The sequence below is a fragment of the Miniopterus natalensis genome, chromosome X (assembly GCF_054644295.1).
Source record: "Miniopterus natalensis isolate mMinNat1 chromosome X, mMinNat1.hap1, whole genome shotgun sequence".
Taxonomy (NCBI): Eukaryota; Metazoa; Chordata; class Mammalia; order Chiroptera; family Miniopteridae; genus Miniopterus; species Miniopterus natalensis.
This window is the reverse complement of record NC_142103.1, coordinates 47,222,399-47,240,331: the sequence shown is the minus strand read 5'-3', so window position 1 is coordinate 47,240,331 and position 17,933 is coordinate 47,222,399. Positions and strand designations below refer to the sequence as shown.

At 34.7% G+C, this 17,933-nt stretch overlaps 1 protein-coding gene across 1 annotated transcript; it reads left to right on the top strand.

Moving 5' to 3' along the window:
• The first annotated feature begins 7,357 nt into the window (after positions 1–7,357).
• Positions 7,358–8,284, top strand: LOC107531122 (TLR adapter interacting with SLC15A4 on the lysosome-like). Its single transcript, XM_016205120.2, has one exon. It carries the CDS (start codon positions 7,358–7,360, stop codon positions 8,282–8,284), a length of 927 nt encoding a protein of 308 aa, XP_016060606.2.
• The last annotated feature ends 9,649 nt before the right edge of the window (positions 8,285–17,933 follow it).

Below are 17,933 nucleotides of genomic sequence, written 5' to 3'. Positions count from 1 at the left end.
ACAGCCCTCTCCCATTGACTCAGGGAACTGTTCAATAACACCTCTCTAAGGTCTATAAAATGTTCCTGTCACAAAATGACATATGTGGCTGGCAACATATTGCTATTGGAAAACACTGTTCTATAATACTTTCTATATCCTGGTCAAAATAATTAATCCAAGCTCTAATTAAGAAATATCTAATCTTTGCAAATACATCTTCTTAAAAATGAACAATCATAGCAACCTTTGTTACTTTTTCTCTTAGCCCAGGGAGGTGCCTCCTTTCCCTCTCCAGTGCTCTTCCCCTTTTGAGGATGTGGTTTGCAGGGCACCCTTTCCTTTTGGGAGTAGAACTTTTGGCTTGTGTAATTGTGGGTGCAATAGCCCCTGAATCTCTTAACACTTCCTCTCTTCTTTGTGTTTAAAGATGACCCTGCACTTTAATGTCATCTTCCTCTTCAATACATTCATAGCTCATTATTTCAGTCTTTACTTTTAAGTTTTAACTTTTTCCAGCAGTTGAAGATAGCAATAAATAGCATTTACAGGATTTGGGAGGTTTGCCAAAAAATTACAATGGAAATTAAGAGTGAAGGGTCAAAGAACCATAGCACCAGCTTTTGTGTTAAGCAAATTTGGATTCTGACTCTACAACTTAATAGTTATGAAACTGGGGCAAATTACTTCTTTCTGAATGTTAGTTTCTCTATTGTTAAATTGCCAGTTTCTCTATTGAGGCCTACCTGACAGCAATACCATAAGTAAGATTAAATGAACTGAGTATGTAAAAGTGTTAGGCACATGGTTTGACATGTACAGGTAGTTTAGAAAATGCTAATAATTATAACTGATGATAATAAGTGTCATACTCTGCATGCTGCTTGGGAACACACACATCAATATGAGTAAGAGAGCATTTACCTTCAAGGAACTCACAGAGTGATGACTAATAAGAAAATGTAAATGAAATGTAGAGAAATCTCAAACAGGCTAGGTGGGTCAAGTCATGTATTTCTAAAAAACTGAGAGCTAAACAGAAACCTAAGGAGCATACATTAGGCCAGGAAATAATAAGAATAAAGGAATTTTAGGTAGAAGGAACAGTCATGAAGCCACATGAAAATTGGAGCTTTGGGAGAAAGTGTAGGAATAAAAGTTAAAAAAGTAAACAGGGTAAAGCACCTTCAGGTTTCATTTTAGATTTTGATTTTTTGTATTTTTGAGGTTCTTTCCTGTTTTGTAAAAACTTGCAAAATTATAACTTGCAGATTTGATGTTAAGATTACATAAGCACAGATGTTGCCTAAGAGCACTTTTCACTTACAAGGCACTCAATAAATTACTGTTAATCAATGGACTATTAGAAGTCATTGAAAGATTTGACAGGTTTGGGTGAAAGGTGGATCAGCCTAACATGTCTAGTGGATTTGAGAGGGGACAAGCCTGGAAGCAGCTGCAGCAATCCAAGAGAAAAGCAGAGACAGGGCACTGTTAGAATTTGGATCAACTGGATATAGAGGTAATGGAAGCAAAGGAGATAGGGTATAACTGATGGAATCTGGTTAGAACAATTTGAGATCTCCATTTTCTTCTAATATTCCTTTGTGGTGGGAGAGGTAGAAAACTTTTTTTTAAAGAATTTATTTTTATTGTTGAAAGTATTACAGATGCCCCATTTTTCCCCTCATTGATCCCCTCCACCCTGCATCCATCCGCCCCCAGCCTTCACCGCCCTATTTATTGCCTGTGCCCATGAGTTATGCATATATGTGTATAAGTTCTTTGATTAATCTCTCCCCACCCACTCCCTGCCCCCGCCTTCCCTCTGAGATTCTTCAGTCTGTTCCATGTTTCTATGTCTCTGGATCTATTTTGTTCATCAGTTTATTTTGTACATCAGATTCTACATGTGAGTGAGATCATGTAAAATTGAATCAGGAAGAATCAGAAACCCTGAATAGGCCAACAGCAATGAATGAAATTGAAGCAACAATAAAAAAATCTTCCAGCAAACAAAAGCCCCGGTCCAGACTGCTTCACAGGGAAACCCCAACAAACATTCTACTTCTTATTAGAGCAGTCCATTTAACATTTCTAGCAATACTGTTTTGGTGCTGATAAACCCCTTTAGTCTTTTTATGGTCTGAGCAGCTATTTATTTCACCATCTATTTTGAATGATAGCCTTGCTAGATAGAGTAGTCTTGGTTTCAGATCCTTGCTTTTCATTACCTTAAATACTCCATGCCATTTCCTTCTGGCTTGTAGAGTTTCTGATGAGAAATAAGCTGACAGCCTTATGGGAGCTCCTTTGTAAATAACAAATTGCCTTTGTCTTGCTGCCTTTAAGATTCTCTGTCTTGAATTTCTGGCATTTTAATTATGTGTCAGGGCCTGGGCTTCTTTGGATTCTTCTTGCTTGGGACTCTCTGTGCCTCCCGAACTTCTGTGACTTTTTCCTTCACCATGTTAGAGAAGTTTTCTGCCATTATTTCATCAAACAGGTTTTCTATCCCTTGCTCACTTTCTTCACCTTATTTTACCCCTATGATGTGAATATTGTTACATTCATGTTGTCCCACAGCTCCCTTAAACTGTCCTTTTGTTTTTTAATTGTTTTTCCTTTTTGCTTCTCTGATTAAGTGCTCTTTCTGCCTTGTCTTCTAACTCATTTATCCCATCCTCAGTTTCCCCTAAACTTCTGTTTATTCCTTCCAATGTATTTTTTATTTCTGCTATGTCATTCTAAATTTCTTTCTTAATTTCCATATCTTTTCTCATGCTGTTGAGCAGCCTTACAATCATTATTCTGAACTCTGTATTTGATAGATTGTTTATTTCTTCTGGAGAATTCTCTTGTTCTTTCTCTTGGAGCTTGTTTTTGTATCCCCATTTTGGTTGCCTGTTTGGATTTGTTTCTAGGTATTAGATAGACCTACTATGACTCCCAGTCTTTTTGGAGGGTCTCTGGTGTGGGCCAATGTTAGGTGCTATTTGTGACTGGCCCTGGGTATCCTGTTTGGAGCTATCAGCCATCCACAGCTTGTGGTTCCCTCTGCTAGGTCTGGGTGCATTTGGAAAGGACTGAGATGTGCACCAAGGTCTGCTTTTCCAAGCTCCCGGTCTAGAAGAAGATCAGGCAAAGACTGACAGCACTCAGAGGTCCACCTCTGTTTGCAGGTTGATTGTTAATCTGAGTCTTTTAATGAGCCTCAGGCTATAGACCACTGCATGTTGTCAACTCCACAAGATAGATTGAGAGATTTTCCAATGGGTGGGGCAATTGCTTCCCCCCCCCCCCCCCACAGACAAAGGCTTCCTGGATGGTAAAGGTTTGCCTGAGAAATATGTACTCTGCAGTATGGGAGAATGACTCAGCACAGGAGTTCAGATGGCCAGGCTCCAAGTTCTATCCCCAGAGGCAACACACCTGGATTTTCCTCACACAGCTCTAGTCCACTCTGACATCCCTCTACCAGAGCCCAAGGTGAGTAGCTGCACACGAAATTTTGTGTGTTGGTCATTTTAGAGGGTGCCTGCATTACTAAACATCTCTCCATGGCAGACAGAAACCCTTTTGCTTTTCACAGCCAGTTGTTATGTGGGTACCTTTCTCAGTTCCTGTGCTCTGGGCTGGGGACCCAAGCTTGGGGTTTTGACCCCAGAGTCCTTAGTGGAAACCCCCCCAACAGATAAAATATCCCTCCAGACTTTCAGCTGCTGCCTGTGGGAGCCCAGCCAGCCATCTCGTGCCTCTGAACTTCCTACCAGTCTCTATGTGGACTCCACTTTTCCTTCTTGGTTATGAGGGTGCTCTCAAGCTAGTCTTCAGTTGCAGTTGATTATTCAGGATGTTTTTTCTATATTTTATTTGTAATTCCAGTTTGGTCCTGGGAGAGTGTCAGTGTAGTTTCCAGTTAATCTGCTGCCATCTTGGAATCTCTAGGAAACTTATTTTTTACAATTATTTTCATTATCTTTCTGGCAACCTGTGTGGGATTGGGACATAGTTCCTCATTTTACTTGGTTTCAAGGTAAATTAATACTCTGCTTCTTGTAAGAGGATAACTTTGACAAGCTAACATAAATTGATTTGTATGGCACACAAAAGTTTATTAAACAATGTCAACCTAATAAATTTTAAAAAATGAAAAAAACAAAAAACAACCAAAATTAAAATTGACCTATTCTATGGAATGTTTGTGATAATTACTTTGAAATAATTATTTGTTTAAAAAAAAAAAAAAAAAGCTGTACTGATAATTGTAACCAAAAGTAGCAACTATGTAAAAAATTTGTTTATGCTTCTCAGTCTACTCTGGAAGATTGTATCTGGGTTTAAAATCATCCTAACAAATGTGAGATTGAGAAAATGATTTCTAAAGAAGGTAGTATAATTTTTTCTTGTCCTTTGTGCATGTGAATTCTTTATTTTTAAATTGTGCAAATAATACATGAATACATGGTCCTTGTAGAATACTTCAATCTATATAGAAATATAGCTAGTAAAATGTAAAATTACCCATTTATCTTCTACCAGCCACCCCGCTCCCAGAGGAAACTGCTATTAACAGTTTGGTTTATATCTTTTTCCATAAACATGATTACATATATTACATCAATTAAAAGAGAGGTCAGTGATAGCAGGTAACCTAAGCACAGTCTTTGAAGCCAGGCTGCCTGGGTTCAAACCCAGACTCTATACCACTTACAGCTGTGTGATATTGTACATCTTCTTTAACTTCTCTGCACCTCAGTTTTCTCATATGTAAAATGGTGATTATAATATCTGTTTCATAGAGATGCTATGAAGATTATATTAGTACATGTGAAATATTTAGAAACATTCCTGGCACATAGTACATGCTCAATACATGATGCAATCATACTGTATATCTTGTGTGCAACTTACATTCCATCAGTTCACATGGTGGCAATACAGTGTAGTGATTAAGAGCATGGGTTCTGAATGCAATTGCTTGGTGTGTATCCTAGTTGCAGCATTTAATAGCTTTGTGACCTTCAACAAGTATAGAACCTTTTTCTGTCTTTGTTTCTTTTGTTAAATGGAGACAATAGCTTCTGTTTTTTCTCTTTTATTGAATTATGTGTTTAGTAGTAATTACTTAATAGATACTTATTATTATTCCATTATTCAAAGTCCTTAGTTTTGTATTTAATGGAATAGACGTATCATATTTTATCTAACCATTATCTTGTTGATGACTTTATTTTAAATTATTCATTATGAGAAAATATGCTGTTTTTTTTTTTACTTAAAAATTTTAAAATAACCTTGTCTTTGTCTTTGCTTAAAAGAAGAAAATGATGGTTGTTAACATTTCCCACTGTAATTTTCATTTGCATCTTGAATAAATACTTTCAAGATCCTCTTTTGGTATGTGATCATCATCACCATACCATATATGTGATCGGCCCACATCATTTTCCTGTTAGTTTAGTTCAGTCCTAGGGCATGAATGGAAAACAGAACATTACATTTTGTGTGGCTGAAGTTATCTTTCTGAGATATAAACCAAAAGCTGAGAAACAAAGAAGCCAAAAGGTATTTTTCCTGTGTTTGAAGTGTTGGAAACTCAGAAGACAGAATCTTTAGGTATCTTGATATTAGGAAAAGGTAAATCTAAATTCTTACATATTTTGAGTTGTATTGTTTGATTTTCTTCCAAAAAACTTTTAAATATGAATAAATAAGTTTCCTGGGAACACTTATAGTAGACTCTATAGACCTATAAAAGGAAAATTGTGTCTTGAATCAAGTCTGCTTTTTCTTTTCTCACCCTTATATATTTTATAGGAAAAATTGAGATTCTTAAAGTTGTATGCAAACCATGCAAAAGACTGAATGAGTGCTTTGAGAAATAAGATTTAAGCAAAAAAGAAAAGAATGGTAATGGAATATTATTTTACTATAAAAAGGAATGAAATACTATACATGCTATAACATGGTTAAATTTTGAAAATATTTTGTATGATTTTATCTATATGAAATGTCTAAAATAAGCAAATGTATATAGACTGAAAATAGATTACTGGTTACCAGGGTTTAGGGATGGGAGTGAGGGAGATGCAGAGTGAGTGCTTAATGGGAATAAGTTTTCTTTTTAGAGTGATGAAAATGTTCTGAAATTAGATGATGTCTTTGGTTGTAAAACTGTAAAATCCTACAACCAAGTGAATTTATTCATTAATAAGGTGAAATTTATAGTATGTAAATTATATCTCAATAAAATATTATTTTACAAAGAGAAAAAGAAAAGAATGGAAGGAATGAAGGGAGAAAGGAAGGAAGGAAAGATGGGAGGAAGGGATGGAGGAGAGGAGAGAGAGAAAGAGAGAGAAGGAGAGAGAGAAAAGAAGAAGGAAGGAAGGAAAGAAAAAGGCAAAAGAAAAAAAAAACAATGGTAGTGATTTTAACAAAACTATTTGTATTTATTTATTTATTATTTTAACTGTTTTTTAATTGTACAGTTCAGCAGCATTAAGTGCTTTTGCATTGTTGTGCAACCATCACCATGGTTCCAGAAATTTTTCATGTTGCAAAACTGAAAATCTGTGTCCATTAAACACCAACTTCCTATTCCCCCTCTCCCCAGCCCCGACAATCTCTTTTCCTCTTTCTATCTCTATGAATTACTATTTCAATTTAGATTATTGAAAAAGTATGTCTCTACATTTATAAGTTAAATATGAAAGTATTCATGAGTAGAAACTATGTATAAATATTCATTCCTTGTACACATTCTAAGGCATAGTAATTTTTTCAATGTGTGACTCAAATGACATTAATTAAAACATAGTTAAATTAAGACTGACTTTTTGAAAGCAGGCTTGATTTTAAATAAACTATTTGAAGAGGTAAAGGGGGTAAAATGGAAAACATCTGCAATAGTGTCAACATTAAAAATTATTACAAAAAAAGAAAAGGTTAAGTGCTTTAATAACTTTAAAATATATCATTTATGACAGCTGAATGTATATACATGTAAAATTAAACATGTGTATAAGTTTGTACTTTTTAAAGCACTTGCTTGTGCATGATATAATATCCTGACAATCATTTTGTGAAGAAAGCAGGGGAGTGTTATTACCATTTAATTGATAGGAAAGTTGAGACTGAGGAACAGGAAATAAATTACCTGATATTAAAATGTTAATGGCTGAATTGGAACCCAAGTCTCCTTACTCCTGGTCCTATTCTCTATCCTCTGAGTAATACTGCCTCCCTAAGTCACTTGCATTTCATGTAGAAGATAAATCTTAATTTGACATTTTAATATATGTTGCCTTAATGAGTTCTTTTATAATTGCAGGAATATACTGTATTCTTCAGCTTAGAAATCTTGCCTAATAAAATGCTTGGAGAAGCCTTCTTAATTGAACTCCTATACAAAGAACAGAAATATGCAAAATTTTGTAAATCACTTACATGTAAGAAGACCTCAAATGATGAAAAGGAAACTTGGAAAAAGCAACTTTTAGATGTAGAAGACAATTCACTTTCCCCTGATAAAATAGAAAATCAACAAAAGGTTGAGAAAGAAAGTTTAGCAAAGCAAATTAATGATGCAAATAAAATAAAATCTGCAGATGAAATAACTGTACCAAAATGCAAAAGCGCACTCATTCCAGGAAATGTGTCTTTTGCATTACCCACTCCAAAAAGAGAACAGTGTGATGAAAGACAACTGGATTTATACCGAACTTGGTCATTTACAAGTATTTGCCAGAATTATCCTGACCTACAGATTGGAGGAGAACATATGGGCAACATTTATGATTCAAGCTGCTTTGTGGAACACATACTTGATGATGCTTTTAACAGTCCCCTTTTACTTTCAGTAGATATACCATTGGGCCATTCTTCTATCATTGAGCCTCTGGAGAAACTACCTGCTTCAAAACTTTTGAATGGGGATGAAATTCGAGAAAAAAGTATATTGTTTCATAAGCAGCCCCTCTCTAATTCTATGCTTAATAATTATATGAAAAAAAAGGTGGATGAACTCTACCAACAATTTTTGGAAGAAAATCTCACTAAGTGCCTTTCCATAACCAATCTTATGGATTCCAATTTGTTAATGAACAATGTAAATCAGATTAGCCTTCAAATCTCTGAAGAGCAGAACATAAAGGCATCGAAAACCTGGGAAGCTCTCTTACATTCTTTCTCACGATGTAATCTCTGTAACATTTCCCATGGAAATAGTTCTGAATTCAGCACTCCTAACCTACAAATATCAAACCAGAGAAGTAGGGGATTTGTATCACATCTACTATAAAAACCATTATAGGTTCGTTGGATTTACTTAAAAGACTGGAATAACAATAGTTTTCTCTGGTTTATTATGTCACATCAGGCTTCCTTTGGGGTATGGTTATTACATTTTTTGAGAAATTATTTGGCTTGGGCCGGGTAGCTCAGTTGGTTACAGTGTCATCCCCATATACCAAGGAACTGGGTTCAATTCCCTGTCAGGGCACATACAATAATCAACCAATGAATGTATACATAAATGGAACAAATCTCTCTCTCTCTCTCTCTCCTTCCCTGCCTTCCTCTCTCTCTCTCTCAAATCAATAAATAGAAAAAAGAAATTATTTTACCAATGGTACATCTCTATTCTTTTAGTAGGCAATTTTAATAATTAAGTTGTATGACCATGTTTTCTAATTATTTTGACATCTTTAGTGGTTGCCACATTCATGTTTGTAAATTCTCTATGGCTTATTTATTTAAGTGCCACTCACACCCCAAATTGATTACCTCACTCTCACTCATCAGCTTTACTTACCACAACAGTGATACAAAACTTAGATGAGGAGAGGATTATTGCTTTCAGCTATTGAAAAGACAGCTAGAAATGATATCATACAGAAACATTTATTTCTCCACAAAAATGTTTTAAAGACTTATGAGTTATGCTAAAACATTCTTTCTTTTATTTTCAGCATCTATACAGATTTTTTGACACTTACAAAATAGCCTAAGGGAAATTGCTTAAACTAAAGTTGGATTTAAATGATATTGGAAAAATAAGGAAGAAGGGCTTAAGGAAAATATAGAATTTGACATTGAAATTTGCAATTGAAACCTTGTGCTTTCTAACTTTCTTGGTACATGCATCAACTTTTTTATATCGTTATGTTATGCATCGTGGTTTTAAGGGATGAGAAGAAGGAAAACATACAGGCAAAGAGGTCAAAGTACACAGAGAACCACCATCTAGAAGTGAAGAAGCTCTCTTGGCAACTTTTGACATTTCTCAAATTTACTCAATCAAGATCCTGGTTAAGGATAAAAGTCAGCTGGATGTTATGATGATTTTGGAACCTAAATTAAGTAAATTAACAGAACATACCTGAAAGAATGATATGTTTTATTGCAGACTTGGAAACAAAACTCTACACTTAACAACTTACACTTCTAAATATAGTAAAATGATTGGCATGCACTTTTGCTTGTAAAATAAAATTGTATGTATTTGTTATAGAATTATTATGGTTACATTATATATTAATAAGATTTGTACATCAGTGTTGACATATTCCCCTCCAATTATCTTTTTGCCCTTTGATTAAATTTTATAGAATAAGCTAATCCAATGCCCTCACAACTTGTTCCTTTTGATCACAAAATCCTTAGTTTATTTTCATCCTCTTTACATTTCTATGGCCTAATAATAAGTATTCCTGATTTATCTTCTGTTTTTATTTTAATCACTCTTCTCTTTCCATAACCCTGCCAATTAATATTCATCATTCAGACATTTAATTCTGAAGAGAGAATAGTTAAAGGTTTTGGAAAAATTGAATTAGTGTCTTGTAGATGCTGAAAAACTATTGTGTATACATTGTCTTATATATTGCTAAATTCGTACATTTTAATAGGAGTTACTAAAATGATAAAGTATTTATGTTATTCTTTATCTTTTCTAACATGAATTAAATGTTGTTGGGCAACATTATTGGTGTGAAATTTTCTTAGATACAGTGATATGTATTAATAGCTCATAAAGCAGATATATTTATAAATATTAAGACTACATAGTATTATGTAAAAGGCCACAGTATTTAGCTAGTATCAAATTTAGAAATGCATTTAATTTTATGCTTAGATTTCAATTTTTCTCTCTTGTTTATGTAATCAAAGTGCTTATTATCTAAATATACTCACTTTCTAAAATGGCTTAAGAATTCAATGCAATATTTAAATAAAGATGATACATTTGATATTATTTTTATCTTGATCTCATGTTTGAATGAAATATGCATATGAGATTGTGGTTTAGCATATTTTGACCTTAAGTACTCACTCTTCATTCTGTCTTTCGTCATTGGTTTCAGTTATATAACCATAATGTTTCCTTGTAAAATGTTATTTGAAATGTGTGGAATGATGAATTTATTTCTATGTCATTTTTTCAGAATTTAAAAGTATCAGTTTTGTATTTCTATAAAAATTGGAGAATGTTCATGATTCAGCAGTTGGGAAGTATAATCCCATTTCTGAACAGCGAAGAAGTAGAAGAGGTTAAGAATGTTTGCACAATACAGTCTTGCTTCCTACTTGTATAAATCACTTTAATTTATATCTCATCTTTGGAGTTCAGGTCACTATTGTAAGGCCCAGAGCAGGAGTGACCCAATCTCAGGTAATTTTCTGTCAGGAGTGATCTTGAATCATTGAAACTAATTCAAGGGATAGAGTCTATACTGCACTTTTGGAATTTTTAGCTTTTATCTAAAAATTCTCATGAATTAGTCTCCAAAAGTAGCCAGTTTCCCTGAGGTTCTTAATAACCAAGGTAACACTAAGGTGTTCCATCCAAGGTTGTAAGAAGACTTCTGGCCCTTACCTTTAACATTTGGTTCTTATTAAAACTGGTTTTTGGAAGCGGAGAAAACAAAATAAAAAGCTATCTAGGGATATTTTCCCACATACTATTTACTTATTTGTGAAGCTGCTTTGAGGGCAGTAGAGTAGATGTATATATACATACATATATGTTTATAGTTAAATAAAGTGAATTTAACTTCAGGTAATCTGAATAATATAGCATTACTAAATAATACGTTTTTGGATGAAGGATGGAAGGGTAGCTTGGTGAGGATTAGTATGTGCAATAAATTGTACAGCTAAGTGGACAATTGTTTTCAGTCAATACAGGAAGAAAATGCATCAACAAATCAATAACAATAGATATTTATTAAATCACATGAAAACTAATTTAATATTTTTATGACTTGTCATTTGCATGAAGAACTAGCCAAACAGTTATGTATGTGTGAAAATCCATGCTGAATAAAATTATATTTGAAAGCAAAAATAAAGAATTGATGGCATCCTGGCAGGGTGTGGCTCAGCAATTGAGCACTGGCCTAGGATCCAGGAGATCATGGTTCGATTACTGGTCAGAGCACGTGCCTGGGTTGCCGGGCACAATTCTCAGTAGGGGGCATGCAAGAGGCAGCCGATCAATGATGACTCTTTCATCATTGATGTTTCTATCTCTCTTTCTCCTTCTCCCTTCTTCTCTCTGAAATCAATAAAGATATATTTTTTTAAAAAAGAAAGAAATTATGGCAAAAAATGTTCTCATAATATTAAAATAAAGATAACTGTTTTTTGGGAAAATGCTTATTGGAAATTTGGGACTTTTCACGTTGTCATGTTCTTTTCCTCAAGGTCTAGTAAAAATTTATAAAAAAGGTTTTTATTATTTCCTGTTGGTTTCATATTTATTATAGTGTAAATGTATAGCATCATTTGTCACAATTTTGATAGGCTTTAAATAATAATATTTAAGAACATATATATAAAATGATGAAAATCAAATTACAGTATATTCACATCAATTACAAATACTAAATTATTGTTATAGGCATCTAATTCTTTGAATTCTTCTGCTATTTCTTTTTAAAGATGAGAAATTTGTAGCTTACAGATTTGCAATGTAGTTCCGGTTTTTACTTCCCAAAATGAATAGAAGCACTTTACCATGAGACCTAAATTGTCATAAGACCTTGGTTTTATCTGACAGTGACTGAAATTCATAGGTAAGCTATTTCCTGAAATTTATTTCTCTCTACAATTATAAACTGGACCCATATTGCCAAATAGAATTTGAATAGAATTGAAAGGTTTAAGGAACAGCTCAGGGTTCTGATGATTTGTGTGGTTCTGCCCCACTATTTTTTTAAAAATATTTTTTTTTAAATATTTTTTTATTGATTTCAATGAGAGGAAAAAAGAATAGAGAGATAGAAACATCAATGATGAGAGAGAATCATCCATCGGCTGCCTCCTGCATGCCACTTACTGGGCATCTAGCCTGCAACCCGGGCATGTGCCCTGACCGGAAATCAAACCATAACCTCCTGATTCATGGGTCAACGCTCAACCACTAAGCCTTGCCGGCTGGGCTCCCTCTCTCCTTTAAGGGTTCAACTCCACTTTAGAGACACCATTTAATTGTAGAGTACCCTTGTATTCTTTTCCTTAGGTGAGACTTAAGAATTGATATCTAAGGGTTCAAGTGATATGGGACCAGCTGGAACCTGGAGCAGACCTTCAAAGCCAATTCAAGATCAGAATGAATTTTCACAGCTTTCTATCCTCTAGATAGATGTATCCTCAGGGCACTCCAAGTACTAGGACAAACTGACTGGTTACTTATTCATTAAACAAATATTTATTGAGCACTGTGATAGGCAATAGAGATAAATGGTGAACTAAATTGATGCAATAACTGCTTTTCATGAGATTATAGTCCAGCTGATTTAGAATCAAAGAGCAAAAGTAAATCATCACAATCTAATTTTAGAGCCATGAAAGTTATGAGCATGTAACTCTAGATAACCTATGTTGATAGTTCTGCCTGCTTGGCCTGTTCATAATCTAGTCCGAATTTTGTATCCAGGACTGTTATTTGGTTGCCATTCCAGCATGCCTCTACTGATTATTAAACAAGTTGAACTATTTCCATGCCCATTGGTATGAAGCTGCTACTCCCGACCTTCCAAGTCTTCCTGCCATGGCTATCCTGACCATTCTGATTCCTTCCTTGGGATCCTTGTATCTTCTATGATCCAGCAACTGAACAGACAAGGGACCTTTAGTATCCAGCTGCAATCCTACCTGTGGCATTTCTTATTCATATGAGTTGTTAAATATTTTGACTGTCACTTCTGCTTGTATCCTCTTCAATATTGAGATTCTGATCCCAAAAACCTGCCAAATAAAACTATTATTCTTAGACTTGGGACCTGCTTTTCTTATAGCTCCTAAGTAAATTGAGATGTATTAATGAACAACAAATATGTGGCTGGGGCTTTCTCACTGTTAGTCACTATCTTTGATTCTCTCTTGCGTTTCTGTGAATCTTTATTGTTGCATTCTTCTCTAAGTCCATTTGCTTCTTGGTAGAATACCCACATGCAGGCTGACTTATGGAATTATCGCCTGCTACCTGTTGGCCAAATTGAGTGACCTGAAACACGAAAGAGATGACCTCATATTGGGTGTTGGACATTGATTACCCTGAATACTCTATATGATTCTTGTTTATATGTTGTCTCAGACTTAAATGCTACTGACATTGCATTGTGCTTCATAATAAAAAGCGATTTCTGTTTCAGACACTGAGGAATTATACTTTAAAGTTAACTACAAAATAGGTCGAAGCCTTGGCCAGTGTTACTCAGTGGCTAAAACATTGGCTTGCGCACCGAAGGGTCCCTGGTTTGGTTCCTGGTCAAGAACATGTACTTCGGTTGCAGGCTCCATCTTTGGCCCTGGACGGGGTGCATGTGGGAAGCAACCAATTGATGTATCTCTCTCACATCAATGTCTCTCCCTCTTCCCTTTCTCCCTTCCACTCTCTCTAAAAATCAATGGAAAAAATATCCTCTGGTGAGGATTAATAAAGTAAAATAAAATAAAATAAAATAGAAGAGGTCCATGCCCTGAGAAGACTGGCTATCTCTGGCTATCTATGTGAAGCTCCTTAAATATCTACTATAGAAATTTATCCATGTAACTGAATATTTTATTACCTATTAAATGTCCATTTACCTACAGGTATAATTCTATTAGTCATTGTCATTCAGTAATATGAATAGTTATCATTTTGAGTATCTATTATATGATAAACACTCTACTAAAAGCTTTAGTCATATTATCTTATTTAATTATTTCACCAATATAAGGTAGGTAATGTTATTATCCCAATTTTAGACAAAAGAAAATGAAAGTTCAGAGATGTTAAAAATTTTTACTCAAGATCATACAGCTACTCAGAGTAAGAGTCAGTATCCAAATGAAGTCATTCTGACATCAGAACCTTTGCTATTACCCTAGGGGTTGCCAGATTTAATAAATAAAAAAACAAAATGCCTTGTTAAATTTGAATTTCAAGACAACAACAAATTAGTTTTAGTGTAGATATGTCCCCATGCAATATTTCGGACACACTTATACTAAAATTAAAAATTAAAAAAATTCACTTATCTGAAATTCAAATTTACCTAAGCATCTTGTATTTAATCTGGCAACCCTACTTTAAACATCACCTTTTTTTTCTAAGGTGATTTAAAAAGCAGGGTGAAAGATGAAGGTGGAGAAAGAGCAGTGGAATAGAACATGAAGGCAGTGGGTGAAGAACTGAAGAACCCAACTAAGTGAGAAAAGACCAAGAATTCTGGGGGCTGTAAATCAAAGATACCATTTCCTAAAGTTAATACCGTGAAGGAGACCTGGGGAGCAAGATTAGTCTCCTGGATACTTTATAGAATTTTTTCACTTGTGTAGGTGTATTGAGACATCCGCATTTCAATTTTGTTACATGAGTAAATCATTCACTGAAGCAAATGGGAAGAGATCTAGAAAGAGCAGGAGTTCTGCAATGAAAATATTTGTGTTTTAGTAGTTCTAACTCAGCCTCTCACTCACTGCCTGACAAAGCACTTTGCTTCTCTGAGTCCTTATCTGGAAAATGAGGATAGCTACACTTGTGCCAACTATATCACAGGACTGTTTTGAAGATTAAGGGAGATGAAAAGATTTGGTAAGTGACAAAGCCTTCTACTAATATAAGGCCTTTTATATAAGGAATAAGTGCAATTCTAATAAATCAATGAATCATCAAGTTCAAAGTTGGGATGGGAGAAATATTTTTTTTGCCAACTTATTTAATGCTTGTAATAAATCTCTTCTGATCACTTAACAGGCATCTAAAAGTAAAATAAGAGGGGAGAGTCTACACATAATGTTAGTATTTACTGCAAGGAGGGGACATTTTATGTTCTACAGGGATACATTATCTGAAAAAAAGATTTTAAAAATTTTTATTGAATTTTTTTTGGTAACATTGGTTAATAAAATTATATAAGTTTCAGTTGTACAATTCTATAATACATCATCTATATATTGTATTGTGTGCTCACTATCCAAAGTCAAATCTCCTTCCATCACCATTTATCTCCCCTTTACCATCTTCTGCCTTCCCCCAGCCACCTTTCCCTCTGGTAATCACCATACTGTTGTTTGTATCTATGAGTTTTGTCTTTTGGTTTTCTTAGTCCCTTCACTTTTTTTCACCCATCCTCCACCCTTGCCCTCTAACAGCTGCCAGTCTGTTCTCTATATCTATGAGTCTGTTTCTATTTTGTTAGCTTAGAATAAAAAAATGATTTACCTAATTTGTCGTAAGTGCTTGAGAATATCTACAGCGTTATGTTTTAAATTTCTATTTTGATAAAGAAAACTTAAGGTAAATGCTTCTTAAAGATAAATCATAGTGTTAACACTGAATGAGAGAAAAAGAAACTTTATGTATTTAATCTTTTATTGATTTGAGAGAGAGGAAGGGAGGAGAGAGAGAAAGAGAGGGAGAGAGAGGGAAAGGGAAACATTGATGTGAGAGTGAAACATCTATAGGTTGCCTCCTGCACACGCTCCTGCTGGGGATCAAAAGTGCAACCTGGGTATGTGCCCTGAATGGGAATTGAACCCACGACCTTTTGGACCTTTTGGCATATGGGACTACGCTTCAACCAACTGAGGCACAGCAGGTATGGCAAAACCAGAAAATTTTAAAGATAATGTACAGTATCTCTTATTAAACTGAAGAGTATGAAGCTGGTGGAAACTTTTGTAGAAGAGTCATTGAAGGGGTGGTAGGTTTCAGCAGCAAATGCTGTAGCTACAGTACTTTGTTTTTCTAAGTGAATGTAATATTGGTAGAGAGCAAGATACTACCTGAAAGAGAGAGTTGACTCTATGCTGTCAAGAAAGTTTGATTTGTAGTCACAACATACACGCATGGATGTAAAGTACAGCATAGGGAATATAGTCACTAATATTGTAATAACTATGTATGGTGCAGGTGGGTTCTGGAAATATTGAGGGGAACACTTTATAAACTATATGATTGTCTAACCACTATGCTATACATCTGAAGGTAATACAAAACAATATTGAGTGTAAACTGTAATTGAAAAATAAAATTTAAAAATAAAGTTTATACAGAAAAAAAGCAAGTGTGATGGCAGGACCTTGCAGTTGATAGTTTGTTTCTCTAGCCTCCCTATTATTTAAATAATAATAGTAATGATAATAATAAGTTATAAATCATAGGATTCTTATCCTTGCATTAGGTAATTCACTTACCTTGTAAGATTGTTATGAGGAAGAAATAAGATAGAGTAAGTCAAATATCTAGTATGATGCTTAGTACCTATTAAATACTCAATAAATTGTTAGTGTCTTTGCTGTTATTTTTATTACACATATTTATCATTGTTCTGTGGAAGAAAAGGAACCAAATGCTAAACCTGACAAGCTCAGGGAAGGCCTGCATGGTGGCCTTGCAAACCCAGAGACCTAAAGTAACCACAAGGGTGATCTGAAATTAAAACTTTTTAAACTAAAAGCAGTTTATGGTAAGTAGTCATGTCTTAAGTCAGAATTTTTCCCTAATTAAGGTTAATTTTCACCTTAACTACGATAACATATTGTTGGAATGTTAAAGTAATTTTCTTGTTCCCAGACCCCTCAAAGTGCAGGCATTGCTTTGCGGAGACCACAAATCCCCTCATTGTTATTGAGTTAGTTGTTGACTGTTAACTATCTTGCACCCACTTAAGTAAAAGAAGTGTGTCCATCATTTTACTTTTCATCCAATCCCAGAAATTTCCCTGCTTTGCTTTCTCCCACCTCCCTAATTTATCACCAGTGGATTTCATGTAACCCACTTACATCTCCTCTTTTAATTGTAATGTATAAAACAGTGCAAAACTGCTATTCTCAAGAGCATTATCTCAATCCTTTGAGGTTTTGCTTCATGCCACAGTGTCGACAGCTTGGCTCAAATAAACTCACTAAAAACTTCTTCATAGGTTTGAATGTCTTCTTACGTTAACATTACATGGAGCATCCTATTTTCTCACTTAAGACTCCTATCTGTCTTACACCATAGCTTATTCAACCACTCCCACCACAATTGTTCTTTAACTTCTGATGCATTGACAGTTCTAACTTGCTCCTATCTAAGGAGCTTCCTCCTATTTTCACTTTCTTCCACATCCATTTTACATTCCATAAACCATTGTTTCAAAAGCTATTTTGTAAAATAGGTACTACCTATGGAAAGGTGATTAGTTGTATTTTCTTTCCCTTATATTCCTTTGTTTAATGAATTTCCTGTGCTAGTTCTGTAAAGTCTCTATTCTTTGTCATTTGCAGCTATTCAAGTTTCTGCATGGTTTGCTTAGTGATTGGCTAAGCAAAGATTGGGCAAAGAGTTTCTTAAACTGGAAAAAGAAGCATTCCAGTCTTTCCAAGGCACTCTGTATCTGTATCAGTATCAGTGCATGCCTTGAACAGTTACCCAGGCAGCTGACAATTCTTCCTTAACCATTATTACTTGC

Excerpts from the sequence above, each read along its gene's own strand:
- LOC107531122 (XM_016205120.2), top strand. The coding sequence starts at position 7,358 with ATGCTTGGAGAAGCCTTCTTAATTGAACTCCTATACAAAGAACAGAAA.